At 49.1% G+C, this 16,433-nt stretch overlaps 1 protein-coding gene and 1 long non-coding RNA gene across 6 annotated transcripts in view; one reads left to right on the top strand and one right to left on the bottom strand.

The window, feature by feature from the left end:
* The window catches only part of SYT6 (synaptotagmin 6), a 58,492-nt gene extending 43,853 nt beyond the window's left edge, over positions 1 to 14,639 (top strand). The window contains exons 4-7 of one of the 4 annotated variants that reach the window (XM_030759930.2): positions 2,081 to 2,201; positions 6,686 to 6,857; positions 8,068 to 8,218; positions 13,502 to 14,639. In XM_030759930.2, the coding sequence (XP_030615790.1) occupies positions 2,081 to 2,201; positions 6,686 to 6,857; positions 8,068 to 8,218; positions 13,502 to 13,573 (516 nt within the window). In that variant the 3' untranslated portion in view covers positions 13,574 to 14,639. Of the gene's footprint in view, positions 1 to 2,080; positions 2,202 to 6,685; positions 6,858 to 8,067; positions 8,219 to 11,760; positions 11,779 to 13,501 lie in introns of those variants that run through there. The other 3 variants (XM_089917536.1, XM_089917540.1, XM_022584009.3) reach the window with 3 other exon arrangements.
* Positions 11,659 to 16,433, bottom strand: part of LOC111180002 (uncharacterized) — a 51,677-nt gene continuing 46,902 nt past the window's right edge. Inside the window, exons 2-4 of one of the 2 annotated variants that reach the window (XR_004022170.2) lie at positions 14,042 to 14,233; positions 12,142 to 13,810; positions 11,659 to 12,036 (exon numbers count right to left, since the gene is read on the bottom strand). This is a non-coding gene — a long non-coding RNA (uncharacterized LOC111180002). Of the gene's footprint in view, positions 13,811 to 14,041; positions 14,234 to 16,433 lie in introns of both variants that reach the window. The other variant, XR_004022168.2, reaches the window with a different exon arrangement.

The following is a 16,433-nucleotide window of genomic DNA, read 5'->3' on the forward strand; positions in this document are numbered from 1 at the left end:
TAACTTCACCAAATAGTCATTTCCTCCTGTGTGCAGTAGGGATACTAAGATCACCTACCTCACAGGCCTGTGGTGCGACTCGACGGAGATAATTTAGCAAAGGATTTGGCGCCTGGTACACATGCAATAACCTTGGTTCTTATTCCTGTTATTGAGTCTGAAAGGGTTTCTCTAAGTCTGGGCAGGATTGGAGAGCTACAAGGAAATAAAGGGAGCTGGGGGTCTCCTTGTACCTCGGTGCCCCCGCCAGAGATGGAACATTCAGCCAGGTGCACTGCTGACCTGACCCCTGCTGCATGAGGGGACAGTCATACACCCACAGCACCTGTCATGGGCCACTTCCTGTGTCTCCCTGAGGGAGAGGGAGATCCTGATGCCTTCTTTTAATTGGTTACACCCCACTAAACATGGTGCCTCTAGCAGGTTCTCAGCAAATACAAACAGAAGAACAGGTGAAGTTGTGGTCTAAGGTCTAGAGGAGCCAGGGTTACCTTGAGGTGCTCCCTAGGTGGGCTGGGAGGGCGTTGCTCTCCTAAGGGTCGGAGTCCAGCTGTGTCTCCCACCAGCCACGCAAGCCTGGTCGGGACTTTACACCCAAGTTTAAACACTGAATTCTTCTCTGTGAGATGGAGGGAATAATGACAATGCACCCTGCCTTGCACAGTGGCTGTGAGCCTCAGAGGTGGAGCTGCCCGTCACAGAAGAGCTTCGTGGGGCACAGGAGCTCGTGGGTGTTGGTCTTGGCTCTTGTGCTGGGGTGAGGGGGTGGGGGTAGCTCTCTCTACGCTGTATCCAACTCTGCCCCAGCCAGACACCACCCTTCCACCCCTCACACCCACCCCCAATACCCCTGCCCCCTCCACCTCTTCACCCAGGGAGCCGGGAGGATTCACCTGCTACTCCTGGGATTTGATTCACCAGCGGGTTAAAAAAGGACAAATCCTGGGCTAGGGAAAGGGTGGGTATCAGTGCCACCTAGGGGAGAGCATTGAGACCACAGGCTCTGGAAGGGGTGGCAGGTTATTCTCCAGGTGAGGCCAAGTATCAGGGGTCTCTTGGCGTCCCCAGTAGAGGGTGGTTCTTTGTGAGGAGAAGGGACAAGAACATTGAAGCCACCCTTGACTGCTCTCTTTCTCAAAAGTCACCTCCTCCGGGAGGCCTCCCCGGCTAGCCTGTCTAAAATTTCAACAACTGTGGTCTCACCCATGAGCATTTCATATCCTGTTTCCCTGCCTTATTTTTTTCTCCTTGATCCTTTTTACCAACTTACTTACCATCTTTCTTGTCCTTTGTCCTATTAAAATGTAAGCTCCGTTAGAGCAGCGATTTTTGTCTATTTTGTTCTTTTCCATATCTCCAGTACCCAGAGCAACACCTGGCACATAGCAGGTGCTCAATTACTACTTGTTGACTGACTGAATGAGCGAACAAATGGATATCTGCATCTGAAATCAGAGCCAGCCCAAACCCTGACCTCCTCTTCTTCTACCCTGGGTCTGGGAGATTTAAGAGAGGAAACACCTCCATGTCTTGGAGCCCCACGTCAGCCTCAGAGCCCGAGGGAGAGGTTTTGCAGTAACAGCACCCTCATCCACCAGGCGTGGCACAGGAAGAGGAGGCAGTCCAGCGGGGTGGGGAGAGGGCACCCCTGATGGCCAGAGTGGGTCTTGTACAGAATACTGTCATGACCCCAGGCCAGGCAGGGTGGGGAGTCAAGGGGTCCAGTGACTGAGAAGGGTAAGTTGGAGAATAGGGCTGGGCCCCAAAAGGCCTGGTGGTCTGGAGGCTGCAGCCAAAGAGCATAGGTAGGGCAGGTGAGGCCAAAGCAGGAGGGGGAGGACCAGGACTAGAGTCTGATTAGAGCTCAGAAGGAATACTGAAGGGGACAAATTCTGCTGAAGAGCCAGCGTTGTTATCATTGCCTTTTATACCCAGTTACTCTCAGCATAGAGGCCAGAGCGTCAGGCCTTAAAGACATAGCACTCTCCCTCAGAGAGCCTTCTCCTGGGCTCCGGAGCGGCCCTGCAGCTGCACTGGAGCTGTGTGCCCCTCATCTGCCCTCTTGTCTGCTTCTTTGCAGGAAAGCGTGGATTTGGGAGAGATCATGTTCTCCCTCTGCTACCTGCCCACAGCAGGCAGGCTCACCCTCACTGTGATCAAATGTCGGAACCTCAAGGCGATGGACATCACAGGCTACTCAGGTACCTCTCCTACCCGAGTGCTTGCCAAGTGGCCTCCCAGCAGCCTAGATATTAGGATGTGGAAAGATGTTCAGAGAGAAGGGGGAAGAAATGTCAGTATTCTTCGAACAGGAGCACAGCCCTGCAGGCAAATGGTCTGGCTCTGAATTCCAGTTCTGCCACTTCTTTGTGGTGTAATGCTTTGGTTTCCTGATCTGGAAAAAAAAAAAAAAAAAAACTTACACAGGTTGCTTTAAGGATAAACGAGTTAATTCAAGTAAATGCTTAGAAATGTGCCAGATACATAATAAGCAGTCAGTAGATATTGGCTATTACTATCATTCTTTCTCTTTGAGGATGGAGAGAATAAGAAGAAAATAAATAGGTGAAAAAAATTAAGGAACATCTTTCTAGTTTGTGTGAGGCCTCAGGACTTCCAAGGGTTATGTCAAGTTTGAGTGTCTTAAGTGTTTGTAGGTCCACGCAGCGACGGCAGCCCTGCAGACCGAGCCAAAGGAACAGAGGCGCTGAAAAGCAAAGTGCACTTGTATTTGAGGTTTTCCTGCAGGGCTCTGGGCCTCTGTCTCAGCACCAGGAGAGCTGCTAGGTACAGCAGGAGAAAGAAGTCCTGTTCTAGCAACCGAGGAGATGCTGGTTTGGATGCAGCCTCAGAGCCTACAGGCTGGACCCGGCGTCAGAGGTTTGATCCTTTTCCACGATTCTGCAAGTCATTGTCAGAGAAGGTTTTTGAGTTTTGATATGACAGAGGAGTCCCAGGAGCCTCCTTCCCTGTGTCGGCTCAAATTAGCCCAAGGGATGGGGTAGAGCATCCCAGAGAGCAGGCACGTAGAACCGCCTGGGCTGCACTCAGTAGCAAATGCAGGGAAAGGCTTGGTTTGTTTCCCTAGACCCCTACCCAAGAGGCTCTTCTGGAGATCCCAGTTAGCGATGTAAATCCACTCCACAGGTGCCTCTGAACTTGGCTGGGAGTATATGGAAGAGTTTTCCTTTTGCTCATTAATTATTTCCTTAGTGTAATCACAGTTGCCATAAAGAGGTGACCGTCTAGCTGAAAACATCTTGGCCCAGGCCCAACCTGGTGCATTTGGAAGAAGATGAGATATTAGGCCTTGAAATATGAGATTTCAGGGAAGGGTGGTCAAGAAACGCTGAAGTGAGGTGTATCTGTTTGTGGCTTTGAATCCCTCAGAGCCTCTGCTCCCAGCCCGCACTGTCTCTCTGCAACACTCATACCTTCCAGGCCCAAAGCTGCCCCAGATAGCGCCTGACCCAATGCCTCTAGCACCTGCCCTGACGCCTCTCCTTCCACTGAAGCTACCACCACACATCAGGATGTGGTGAGGAGCTTAAAGAACCTCTTCCGACACGTGCAAAGCTCTTAGGCAGCAGCAAGCTGGCTTCCTCCAAAAATACAACCAATGTAGATTGCATTTTAATATCAAAATAAGTGTGTGCAGGGACAGAAATTCACTGAGGACGCTCAAGACTGCTGAAGGAAATAGGATTTTGCTACCCAAGTCCCCACACTATCTTCTCTGGTGTAATTAAATTGATGTGCTAGAGAGAGAGCTTACAGCGAAGTCGCCAAGGTAATCGTAAAGGCTGTTCCACATCAGAGGGTTGGGGGTGAGAGACTTTTCTCACGCTAAGTTCTAACCTCCCTCTCATGATTGCCTCTCTTTTCTACCTGGGTTTGGAATCTGGTATTAAATCTCAGCTTGATTCTGAAAATTCAGGGGTCCTCTTTTTGCTAAGGATTTCTATTTTGTTCATTGAGGTAAGCAAGTGTCTGGGACAGTTCATGGAACACACTAAGCAATGAATAAGTATGTATTGAATGATGAATGAATGAATGAATTTATAGGATAAAGAACTTTGTGGGGACACACCTGCCAGGGGCCTCTCAAACTAGATCTCCTGTTTTGGAGGATAAGTTTGAGGTTGCCTTCAGCCCGGACTGCTTTGATGTTGGACTAAACTAGGGAGCGGATGTTCTTGATTCTTACCTGTTCTTGATTTATATGACTTTGACCTCTAAAACCAAAGACCTTCCTATTCTCCTCGATCTCAACTAGTCGTGAATCAATTCTTTAAGCCTATCCACTAGAGCCATGACAATAAAAAATAATACAAAATAATAATAAGGATCAGTATACCCCAAAGGGATGGTGAGTGAGTAAACACACCCATCTCTGCCACATCTGGTCCGTACTGCTTTGAGTCTAGTGGTTACAAATGTAAACTTTGGAGTCAGACTTAAGTTGAAATCTTAGGCAAGTTTCTTAATCTCTCAAACCTCAATGTCTATAAGAGGGGGATGATGAATATTTTACAGGGTTGACATGAAGTTTAAATGACATGATATGTGTAAATCTCTTAGCGTGGTGCCTGACACACACTGCATGCTGAATTATGATGGCCCTCATGACAAGGAGGCTGAAACACACTGCTGGTCGTTGTGCCGCCTCCCTCAGCTGCATAAACATCATTGGCTGCTGGAGGAAAGGACCTCAAAGGTCGTCTGGAGCCAGCATTCCATTAGAAGCACAGGCTTCTGCCCTAGAGCAAAAACCCTAAGGAACAGTCCTCTCTCTGCTTAGCCTCTTGGATGATGGTGAGAGTATGGGTTCCTTCAACGGAAACACCCACTGAATTTTATAAATTAGATACGCCTCATACGAGTGAATAGAGGTAGGGAAGGAAGCTGAGAATCTCCCAGCTAATCATCAGGCATTTGCCTAGTGGCCCGTGGGACAGGTGGCTCTGTCACATCTTTCCTAGCCTGGCGACATGGAGGTTTGCTCTGCTGTGGGCGTGTATGGAAATAGGCATGGCAGGGGATGAGGCAGCACTTGGGCAGCCTCAAGCCTGAAGACGCTTTCCAAGACAATGTTCACACTTCAGGAGCATAGAGGTTGCCAAGTTAACAACAGGTCTCGGAGGTAGCTATCCCACCCATCTGCTTGGACCTCAACACGGTCCGGGGCGTATCCATAGAGAATGGAGCCTGCGGACACGAGAAAGCTATCTCACAGCAGTTCTAGGAACTCCTCCTTCCTTTTTACTGAACGTCCTCCTGAGAGAGAACACTTGCAAATGGGTCGTCAGAGACAGCAGGGTGATTAAACACCTCATGGTCTCCCCAGGTACCCCATAAACCCAAGTGCCCCCATGGCTAAGGCACAGCTGCTGCTGTCACGTTGGTGAGTCCGTAGCACATGTGGGCATCTACAGAACTGCCTTTAAGGCTTGAGTTTCTGATCCCATGTCACGGGTCTCTGTAGCTTCCCCAAAGCTGTGCACCTCTTCTGCCACCTGAACAATTCCCCAGGGAGAATGAGCGCCTCGTTGGGTACTTGGGTGCCCAGGAGATAGAGCCATACGCCTGTGAATGAGGAGCCGGGAGCGGCTGCTTTGTCCGCACCTCCTGACAGAGTCACAGGAGCCCTGGCTTCTGGGCAAGCAGGTGTCTCAGCACATCAGTGTCTCAAAAGCTATTATTACCTGTGAGTTGCCGTCCCGTTTCTTGAGTTGTGCAGCATAAATAACAGTTATGACGGTGACTGAGACACCTGAGCGATGAGATACAATCGGTGTCACTTCACTTGGATGAGTAGAAAATTTCAGGGTAGGAAGCTGACCATGAAATACCCATTCAGAAAACTAAAGAAGAGACAAGGATGGGAGGCGCGTGGGAGGTCAGTAAAAAGACATCTCCTCGAGGGTTGGAGAGATTCCAAGATACCACTGAGAGATGAAATGGCAGCCGGCCACCCTGAGTCCCAGGAGGCTGCCTCACTCAGTCCCCCGGCCACGGCCCCCTCCTCCTCCACTGCCCAGAGTGGGCAGGAAACAGCTTCCGGGGAGGCAGAGAGCAGGGCTCCTACCCCCTCCCTGATGCCAGATGGAAATGAGCTTGATGGGACAATGAGACCCATAATCCTGTCCTCAGGTAGGGAGGACCGGACAAGCATCGTGACTGTCCCTGTTCATTTACTCTGTCTCATTGCTACTCCTCGGGTGTCATTGATTCTATTTTTACCCACTTTATGCTTTGGTTAATAACGCTGACAAGACCCCCCAGAGAAAAGGCTCCAAGTAGGTGAAAGGAACAGAGTGCCTTTGTTCAGCTTCCCCACCCTTTGGAGCCAGCCAGCCAACCATAGAGTTGAGATTTAGTGAACTGCATACCCGTGGGCAAGTATCCTGTCTGATTTGGGGCCAGCTTCCCCATTAGGGGAAGTCCGTTAAACACTCTGCTAAGAAGCCTGAGGTCACCAAAGACTCTGTGTTTATTAAGCACAGAGCATCTGCAGAGACAGGTGTGCTACATAAATACAAGGTGGTTTCATTACTTTAACAGCCCACTGATACCATCTGAGAATAACAGTAGGTCTGGGACTTCCATCCTTCTGCTGCACACGATGTTTAAGGACATCTGTTTAACACGCTCCCTTCCCTTCTCACTGCCCCCATTGGCACAGATCCATACGTCAAAGTGTCCCTGCTTTGTGACGGGCGGAGACTGAAGAAGAAGAAAACCACCATAAAGAAGAACACCCTCAACCCCGTCTACAATGAGGCCATCATCTTTGACATTCCCCCGGAGAATATGGATCAAGTCAGTCTGCTCATCTCGGTTATGGATTATGATCGGTAGGTACAGGTCCCTGAGGGCCACGATTCCCTGCCCCTCGTCCCCACCTCAGTGCAGCACAGGGCTCTTTGACCTTGGACCTTGTGGTTCATGGCTCAGACACTCATTGGTCTCAAATCTGGCTCCACCCAAGGAGGGTACAGGAGTTTGAGGAAAAGCATGGATTCCCCGCCAAAGTAGAAGCTCAAGCTTCACTTCCCAATGGGCTCATTTCCATCAGGGGCTGCCCCACCCATCAATTTCCCTGAATTCCCCCCCGACTATTCCCATTCCTCCATCTGGCATCTGTCCTTTAGAATCCTGCCCACCACCCTCCCCCCGTCCTCTCCATTTCCACTGCTGCTACCACTCCCACTTGGGGAGGTCTGTGCAGCCCTCCTAGCTGACCCCTGGCTCCATCACTTCCTGCCTCAACCCAGCCAACATACCAAGGCACACCTTCCTAAAAGACCACTTTGTTCCTGGGCCTGCCCCTCTCAAGAACCATCAGTAGCTCCTGCTCTCTGGACAAGCTCTTCCCCTGGACTCCCGAGACCTTCCAGATCTGGACCCAGCATATCCATCCAGCTTGATTTCCCCCACCTTGTATGTGTTTCTTCTCCACCACTTTCCAAATCCTGCCTCCCCGTCAAGGCTGGCTCAAACACATTCTCCAACTACGTCAGCCACTGTGACTCCTTCTCTCCAGGTGTCACTTTCACTGAAGGAGAAAAAAAACATGCAGTAAAGCCTCAATCCAGGATCTTTAGCACAAGTTCCCAGACATAGTAGATGCTGGGTGAACAAATATGAGTGATGACTGATGTTCTTACTGAGCGAATGAATCACATCACAGCCGCTAGGTATGGAGAAATGGTGCTCAGAGCAGGTTGATTTATTTCCCAATAGCGCTAATGTCTCAAGTGCTCGCTGAGTCAAATAAAGGAAGAGACTTAAACTCTCCCACTCCCCAGAGTCAGGCCACCTGCCCACCATTCCTGAGATTCCAAACAAGTTGAGAACCTTTTGCTCATCTGTCTGTGTCCAATGTCCACCCAAGGAGACTGGGCAGTATGTCACTGCCGCTGGCACCCTGAGGCCCTGCCGAGCATCTGTTTACAGAGCTCAGTATTCTGAGTTAGACCTGGGAGGCTGAGACCCAGACCGTGGGACTTCCCTTTCTGAGAGCATGTCTGGTCACCGATGCCGGGCCCTTTGTTTCTCCCTTAGAGTGGGCCACAACGAGATCATAGGAGTCTGTCGTGTGGGGATCAGTGCCGAAGGCCTGGGCAGGGACCACTGGAACGAGATGCTGGCATACCCGCGGAAGCCCATCGCACACTGGCACTCCTTGGTGGAGGTAAAGAAATCCTTCAGAGAGGTGGGTGAGGTCACGCTTGGCCCTTGGCATGTTTGCTGCATGGCAGCGTGGGCTGGAGAATGGCAGTTGGCTGCTGCGAGACCTCGCCTTTGTGGGTCCTTGGGGGGCACTGGCGGGGGGAGATACACGCTTCTCACCCAGGGTGTAACAGGCAGAAAGGAAATGGGGGAAGATGGTGGGAAATTGCTTGATAAAAAGCCTTTGATGTTGAGTATATTGAAAGTGACACTGAGTTCAAAACAGAAAAGAAAAACTTGGAGGAAGCCTCCCCAGCAGCTCACTGTGCCAGGTCCGGAATGCTTCCACGAAGCCCCTGAGCCAAGTCAGTCCTTTCAGAGAGAGCCCCAAGAGGGTGAGATCAGAACTTGGCAAGAAATTCTACCCCTGTCGAAGCAGTAAGTCCCCTGAGGCTCTAGCCAGACAGTCCTGGGGCAGTTCTCGCCACGTGGATGGAGCTGGCCAGAGAGAGGATCCTACCCTCGTGAATGTTGCTTCTCCCCGTTGTTGGAGAAGAGAGTGTGGCTTCAAGGTGGCCCAGTTTCCAGCCGGATCCTAACAGAGACGTAATGGACACAGCACTGCCTGGGAGTCCCGAGACTTGGGCTCCAGCCCTGGACCTTTCCAACTTGCCTCATAACCTTGACCTAGTTATTGCTCTCTCAGCTGCAAAGAAAATGTTCCTTCCAGTGACACAAGCCTGCCCCACCTCCACCAAACGGTACCAATTTAAGATCCTGCCGTTCATCACCTTGGTGGTCCTCCGGCCGGCTTTTTCTTAAATGGTTTGGGACATGGGGGTAGCCAAGCAAGTTTTAAACCTCATCTTATTACTTCCACCCATATCCTAGAAAGCCAGGTGATCATTCACTCATTTTAATAGGTTTCCAGCCAGGGAGTCTAGAGAGTTGTATAAAAATTGGAAAATCTACTAATAAAAAAATAAGCCACATGGCCCCTCAGCTTAAAAAACAGCGTAACCCCTTCCCCGTGCTCTATGACACAGAAAAGGTGTGGGCAGCAAACCCAGAGAATCCGCCGTCTCCTCTTCCTTCTCAGGGTGGTCAAGCCTGCTGGCCAGCAGCGTGAGGCTTCACATTTCTGTCTGGTGTTTGCCTTGATTTTACCACAGCTGTGGAGCTTTAATGAGTGAGGCCAGTCCCTCAGCTCCTGGGCTCCCCTTTCTTCCAGAAGGCCCTCTCTGCAGGGTGTGGGTGAGGTACACACAACCAGCCTGCACCTACACAGGAGGCAGCCAGTGGGCATCCAGCACCTCACCGACTGCAGGGCTGATTCAGTCTAGAGAGGGGGTGTGGCACCCCTCCTTTTAAAATCCTTTGCAGGTATTTAAGGGTAGAATAAGTATACTAAAACGTTCAGGATGGCGTGGGGCAGGGGCAAGGAATGGGAGCTGAGAGGCCTCTGATGGGCTGCAGGGCCTCAGGCACCTCACTGCCCCACCTGCTCTTCAGTTTCCTGGTTGGTAAAATGAGGGGGTGGGCTCCTCCCATCTTAGCTTTTCTAGGAAACTCTGGCCCAAAATGACGGGATGACAGGTGGCAGGTGAGCCCACATCTTGCATCGCCTTTCTGACCTTGAAGCTGCAATAATCCATTGCTGTTGCTGGGTTAGTCTGGCCACACAGACTGGAGTAACCAGCCAACAGTGGCTGGAGATGGGGCTGAGGTGCAGGGTAGCACAGAGGGGCTGGGGCTCGGCCCCAGCATCGCTCTCCATGACGCATACCACCTAATTAAGCCAAATAATTGATTTCAAGTCCTGTTTCTTTGAGAACTCCGACTCACTCGTCCAGACTACAAAAGAAAGATAAAGTAGAACCAAGCCCTTGAAAATGAATATTTGATAAGACAGAAAAGGGAAAGTAACAGTATATGGAAAACGGAAAGAGAATAAATTGATTCATATCCTTTGGGTTTACTTTTTTCTTGACCTCGCACACCAAGTTCCAGAGACTTTCCCTTCCCCCACTCCCTGGCCTTCCATTTTCTGCTCAGCTGATCATTTCTCTGTGTGAAGAAGCTGAAAATGACATTCATCTTGGCAACTTAGGATTTCTTCAGTACAAATTTGTAAAAATGTGTACCTACACTTTTTTGCATCTATAGTTTAAGTACCTTTATAGAGATGCATCTAAAAACCACTAGGGTAATATTAAGTACACCCTCTTTGTGTTTATGTGATGCATTGTACTTGAACATTTATCGTCTCAACCATCCTTAGAGCTCCTGCCTTCTTTTTGGTCCTGTTCTGGACACTGAGCAAGAACCTTGCTCTTGGAGCTTGTTTCTCCCGTTTGTATAATACATACAAAACTCTTATTCTCCCCCTCCTGGGAAGATAAATGGCATCATATCTAGAAAGCACTATATTTATATTCCACATTTCTTAGAGGAGTTTCAAGTGCTGTGATCATTTCTTTTTTTTTTTTTGTGGTACGCGGGCCTCTCACTGTTGTGGCCTCTCCCGTTGCGGAGCACAGGCTCCGGACGCACAGGCTCAGCGGCCATGGCTCACGGGCCCAGCCGCTCCGCGGCATGCGGGATCTTCCCGGACCGGGGCACAAACCCATGTCCCCTGCATCGGCAGGCGGACTCTCAACCACTGCGCCACCAGGGAAGCCCTCATTTCTTTTTTATTAACGAGGACAGAGGGCACCATACTGGCTTGTTTGTTTGGAGTTTTAAAATTAGGTTGAAGGAACAAATTAACTGAAAAGGTATTTTTCCCTGCTGGGATTTTTTCATGAATAAAAATTGATTAAGCCACAGTGAGCATCCTTCCCCAGCAGAGGCTGTGGCCTCTTTCCTCTCAGCACTCCTGCCCAATGCTACGTGCTGTCGCTGTCACCACACACACAGCCCACGTTGACCAGCGATCTTCTCCAAGGCGGTTTACTATGAAGGGTCAAATTCAGATCATCTGCCAGAGATTTTATATCTCTGTTGGAATGTCACACATTTCAGAACAATAAAAGATCTCACTGGACCACAGCTGCCCTTGAATAATTATCCTCATTGGTGTCCCGGAGACCAATTCACTGTTATTTCAGAGCCACCATGATAAGCCTGCAGGAACCATTCATCTTCCCATTGTCCAGGAACCCCATCTCCTCCCTCTGTTTATCTTCACAGGAAAAATCAGGGGCTGGCAGGGGAGCCAGTGTGCCTTTTTCATGTGTCCTGGATAAACAATTATGCTCCGTGCGACTTCTCTTTGAGCTATTATATAAAGGAAAAAAGATGTACTCTGTGTAGCCGTTTCTTTTTTTCCTCCTCTGAGCTGGCCTATCAATCAGTCAGGTTGTTTAAGAGGCATGCTTACCCAGGGGAGAAGCCGGTAATTACAATGTACCTTTCACCGACATTAAAGGTTGTAACAGAAAAAGCAGAAGCTCTAAAATGAAGATCTGTTAAATGAAAGCATTAGTAATCATCTTATGTCACCTTCTGGTTAAGAAACACTTGAGTCAGAAGTCACAGTGGGCTCAAAAACCAGGCATTTATTTATGTAAAATATTTCACCAGGGAAACCCTCGGTTGTGATTTCTCTCACGTGGATGCTGCAATCAGAGAGACTGCCACCGGAGTTAGGAGTAAGTACCTGGTATGGCACCAAAGAGGTTAGGTTTCTTATTCCATTGTGTGTCTCCTTCTTCTCCTGATGTGGCCAGGTGCAAAGGTGGCCACAGGATGGAGCAGAGGGAACACTGAGTGTGGACGGAGTTAGGAGACCTGGCCTCAGATCCTGGCTCTGCTCCTAACTAGCTGTGCGTTGACCCCTCTGCGTCTTGGTTTTCTTATCTGCAAGAACAAAAGAGCTAGCCTCGATGATCCCCCAAACCTGCCTCTGGGTTTCGCATGCTAAGATTGCTCAGGCCCAGGTCACGCTATGGTGGTCATCAATACCTGCCTGTCCAGCCTTTGATTACTTGTAAAGATCTTCAGGTTGGCTTGCCCAGTGGGTACTAAAGGACCATGAAGTACCAAGCCTGGGGACAGGTAACAGAGGCTTTCCTAAGAGCCAGGAACATGAAAGCAATCAGCAGGTCTGGGTCTCTCCTCTGCGTTGTGGGTTCCCACAGGAGATGCTGGAAGGGATGGTCTAATCCTTAAGTGGCTCGGCTCTGTCTAGAAAGCGCTGTGTTGTGAGGTGTGGGGTGGAGAAGGGACCGCGTCCTTCCCCATCCTACCCCTACACATAACACAGAGGTGTAGTCCACTTCTCCTCAGCCCCATCACTCCACATGGAGACCCCAAAAACCCATGAGAAGCAAAAGGGGCTGCACTTCAGGTTCAGAAAGGCCATCTCACCCACGTACCTAACTTCTCTCCCTGGAGCCTTGTCCCGCAGGCACCTAGGAGAGTATCGCGTCTCCTCTGCTCACAGAAGGGATGGAGTGAGCAGTGGACACTGACTTGCTTTGAAGTTATACAGTCACCAGACGGCTCTGGAATATTCACAGGGTCAGATCCTTGTCCAGAAAACATGGCTCCAGCTCTGCCTGGCTTTTCAATGTAAAGAAGGGTTCGATGGGCCAAGCGTGGGTCATCCACCCTCAGCCCTCTCCTCACTCCATTACACCTAATTACATCACCATCTTCACAGAGGGGTTAGAGTCGGGCTGAGGGGGTGGCAGCCTGTGAGACAGGAGAGGGAGGAAAAGAAAGGTGGAGGCACCCGAAAGGGCAGGGGGCTGCCATCTCCTCCCACCTCTTCACAAGTTGAGTGTGAAGGCCCCCGGGAAGCGCTCAGACTGAAGAGGAGAGCCCAGCGCTGAAGCGAGATCAGGGCTTTAGCTGCACGAACAGCTCCCAGACAAATTGCTAAGAATTCATGATTGCAGGATCTTGGCCGTAAGGGCATACTCTGCAGACGGCCTCTTTCGCTGCTAACAAAATCCGATTTTCAGCGTGAAAAATGGCTGAAGCATTCAGAAATGGTCCAGTCATAGCACCTCATTAACTAACACACATGCACGCACGTGCACGCACGCACGTGCACACACACACACCTGCACACATGCATTCCACACGCTAGAGAAAGCTTTCATTATCTCTGCAGCAGGTCTTTTCTAAAACTCAGGCCTTCCAAACTAGAAGCTCGAAAGCTGGTCTCCTTACGTTTTTGCATGGCTAACAGCAAAATTCACGAAAGCTTATGAAAAGCCGGGAAAAGGTGAATTCAGTGCATGGGCCGGATGAGCTTCAAAAGTTGAAATGTACATTCCTTTGGCAACGGGTAAGTGGCTTTTTCTCCCCTCCCCAGTGGCAGGGCCGAGCCGCCAGCTTCGACAGCGAGAGCTCGTGCCCGTCTCCGAGACCACCTCCGACACCCTGAGCTGCACGCTGGCCGGGCCACACCAACGAGACTCAGCAGGGTTCTTTTTGCACTTGTTCAACCGTCTAAAGACAGTGCTGTGCAGCAGTGGCGGTAGGGGCAGTGCCTCTCACTCCAGAGTCTTAGCTGCCCCGTGTAGGTCAAGGCCGAGACAATTGTCGTGTGGTCGGATCTGTCTTAGTCTTTTCTGTCTCCCAAGGTGATGTTTTTCTGGTTCTTTCACTTTTTATGGATCTGCTGTCAGGAAGAAAAGAAGAGAAAAAAAAAAAAAAAGAGGGGAGAGCCCCGACATTGGTTCTATTAAATACAGTGTAACATAGTCGTCTTTGAGGGGGAGGTGGTTTGAGTTTCTGAAATTTTGTGTCTCCACTGAACTCCCTAACCCCGGAGGAGAGGGAAGTGGGATGGGCAATGGCTACTTTGTTAAGTGGGCTTCGGCGAAGAACCTTTACAAAGGCTACTACTTACGACTCTTAGAAGCGCTTTGCTGATGTGACATAAACCGAGATGTGGACTCCTGGCCCCATGTTGAAATTGGGAGCATTCCGAGCTATCTGTGAACCTTCAGCTGGTCGTGCAGGGCTCCTCTCTCCCAGTCCTCGTGAATTGAACATGTCTTGATTCCTCATGGGAACTGAGTCACTTCCTTTAGGAATAATTCTGTTGAAACGAACATGCCCTATGTTTTCTGGCGCGCCACAGTTAATGACCATATTTGTTTGAAAACAAGATCTTTGTTCTCAAAAATAACCTTCTTGTAAAAAAAGAAAAAGGAAGCACATATGTTCTGGAATGATTTCTGCATTATACCTAGCTTTATAGTTCCATGAAGTATCAAGCAAATGTTTAAAATGCCTAAAGAGATCAAAGAAAAAACTACATAAAACGTTCTTTTCTGAATGGGAAGTTTTGAAATCCAAGGAATAGGTGTAGTCTTTTTATGAACAGTACCTTCTTGATTAAAACCAAGTCAGCTTAAGTCTATTTCAGCCCCCTAGATGCTAGGACAATGTTCATCTTAAACTTTAGTTCTATAGATTATTAAGGACTTTAGTGTTTGTTTCAGTGGTAATGAAGGATTTTTTTTTTCTTTAGATCTCTACCGTAGGTCAAATTCAGTTTAGGAAAAAAGAATGTTTGAACTATTCTGTATTGTAATCGTCCATTTCTGTTGAGTTAATAGTGGCCTTCCCACCAACCCCCTAGAACTAGATTGATTTGCTCCATCTCAGTCTGTATAGCCCTGGTAGATGTGTGGGTGGGTTTTCACTTCAGTTTGTGGCTGTGAAATGCCAATTTCCAGAGCTGTGTGTGTGACTGCTGCTGAAGTCTGCTGAAGAAGCGCTTCCTTCAACAATGGCAGGTCAAGAACGTAAAAACTGTTCACACACCTTGCGTCTCACTCTTTACATATGTCACATGCTTTAGGAGCAGCGATTCAATAAAGTAACCCTTGTTTTAAGCCAAGTTATCAGGTTTCCGTGCTGATATTACTTTGGGTAGTGTCTCCTAAGTCCTAAAAATGACCAGATTGGGCAGGAGGTAACAGGATATTGTGGCAAAAGAAGTTTGCATCTTAAAACAATGTAGATAAACTGAGAATTCACCCTGTACTGAGCTTTAGGCTGGGGCTAATGTGTCATTGGTGTAAAGATAAGTTTTCTCCCCAAATGTCTTGTGACTGACAGGCCTTCCCAGTCAAGAGCCTTGCAGCTGGATGTTCTCTTGAGAGAAGAAGAAACTCAAGGTCATGACAAGACTTCCAACAGGCCATGAACTTCATTCTGTTTCTTGACTCTAGAATGACCCCATCAAGATGGCCATCTCAATCATTGGGCAGGTGCTGGGGGTCCTGTAACTATGAAGGGGACATTGACTTTCCAGCATCATAGGGAGCCCAGAAATTATTGTGAGGGGTTCCTTCCAGAAGTGAGCTTGAAATGCATCTCCAGCTGTCATCTTCAAACCTGTAGGCAGATGGGGAGGACTGAGAAGGGAATAGGATCAGTGCGAATCATGGAAGAGTCACTGCTCTGAGGCATTCCTTTTATGTCCAAGCAGCTATCTCACACGAGTGAGCCTCCCCAGTGGCTGTGAAAAATCATTTCCTGAGCAGGTTATGGTTAACCTCCACACCACCCTGACCAACTGCTACCAGTCCCGCTATGGCAGTTTTAGTAAACGTCTACAGTCTGGGGAGCCCACACCAGGGAGGCTCTCAGCTCCTGGACCCCCGCCTCCAGCATCCTCAGGGGAGACTAGTCCTCGACCCAAACCATGAATGGAACCTGAATTTCTGCCCATTTCGTTGTCTACCCTGATCTCTCTCCCTCAAAGATGAGCATAAAATGGTTACAAGTTGCAGAATAAAATGAAATACAAGGTTGATTCATTTGTCAGCTTCCTCTGCCACGAGTAACCTCTTTCTTGGGTTGGTGATGTGGGCTTCGCTGAAGTCATGATAACCAGGGCCTTTTGTACATCGATGTCTTTTTGAAAGTGCAAAGTTCCCTTTATGGAGCAGTGTTTCTAGGCTGAAGAATGCTTCTCCCCTCCCCTTCCCTCCCCTTACACTCAGGGTGCAATGTCATTTTAAAAAGTATGCTGTTAATTACTGCTTTGTGTCGTCCCACCCTTGTCACAGCCTGGAGTTTTTATTCAATTAAATCTCCTCTTGCCCGTTTCTCTTATCATCGTACATTCCTGAGGTTTAGCAGTCAGCACACACACAGGACACTGGAAAGCTTTTACTTTTAATCTGTGTTTCACATAGATAACCACTTCTCTTCAATCAAGGTACAGCGGAAGGGCTTGTTCATATTTTATTCTGCCCAAGGAATACCTGTGTACCCCGGAAGGC

This window comes from Delphinapterus leucas, chromosome 1 (assembly GCF_059928025.1).
Source record: "Delphinapterus leucas isolate spDelLeu-1000000601 "Yukka" chromosome 1, BTC_Dleu_Yukka2, whole genome shotgun sequence".
In the NCBI taxonomy this organism is placed as follows: Eukaryota; Metazoa; Chordata; class Mammalia; order Artiodactyla; family Monodontidae; genus Delphinapterus; species Delphinapterus leucas.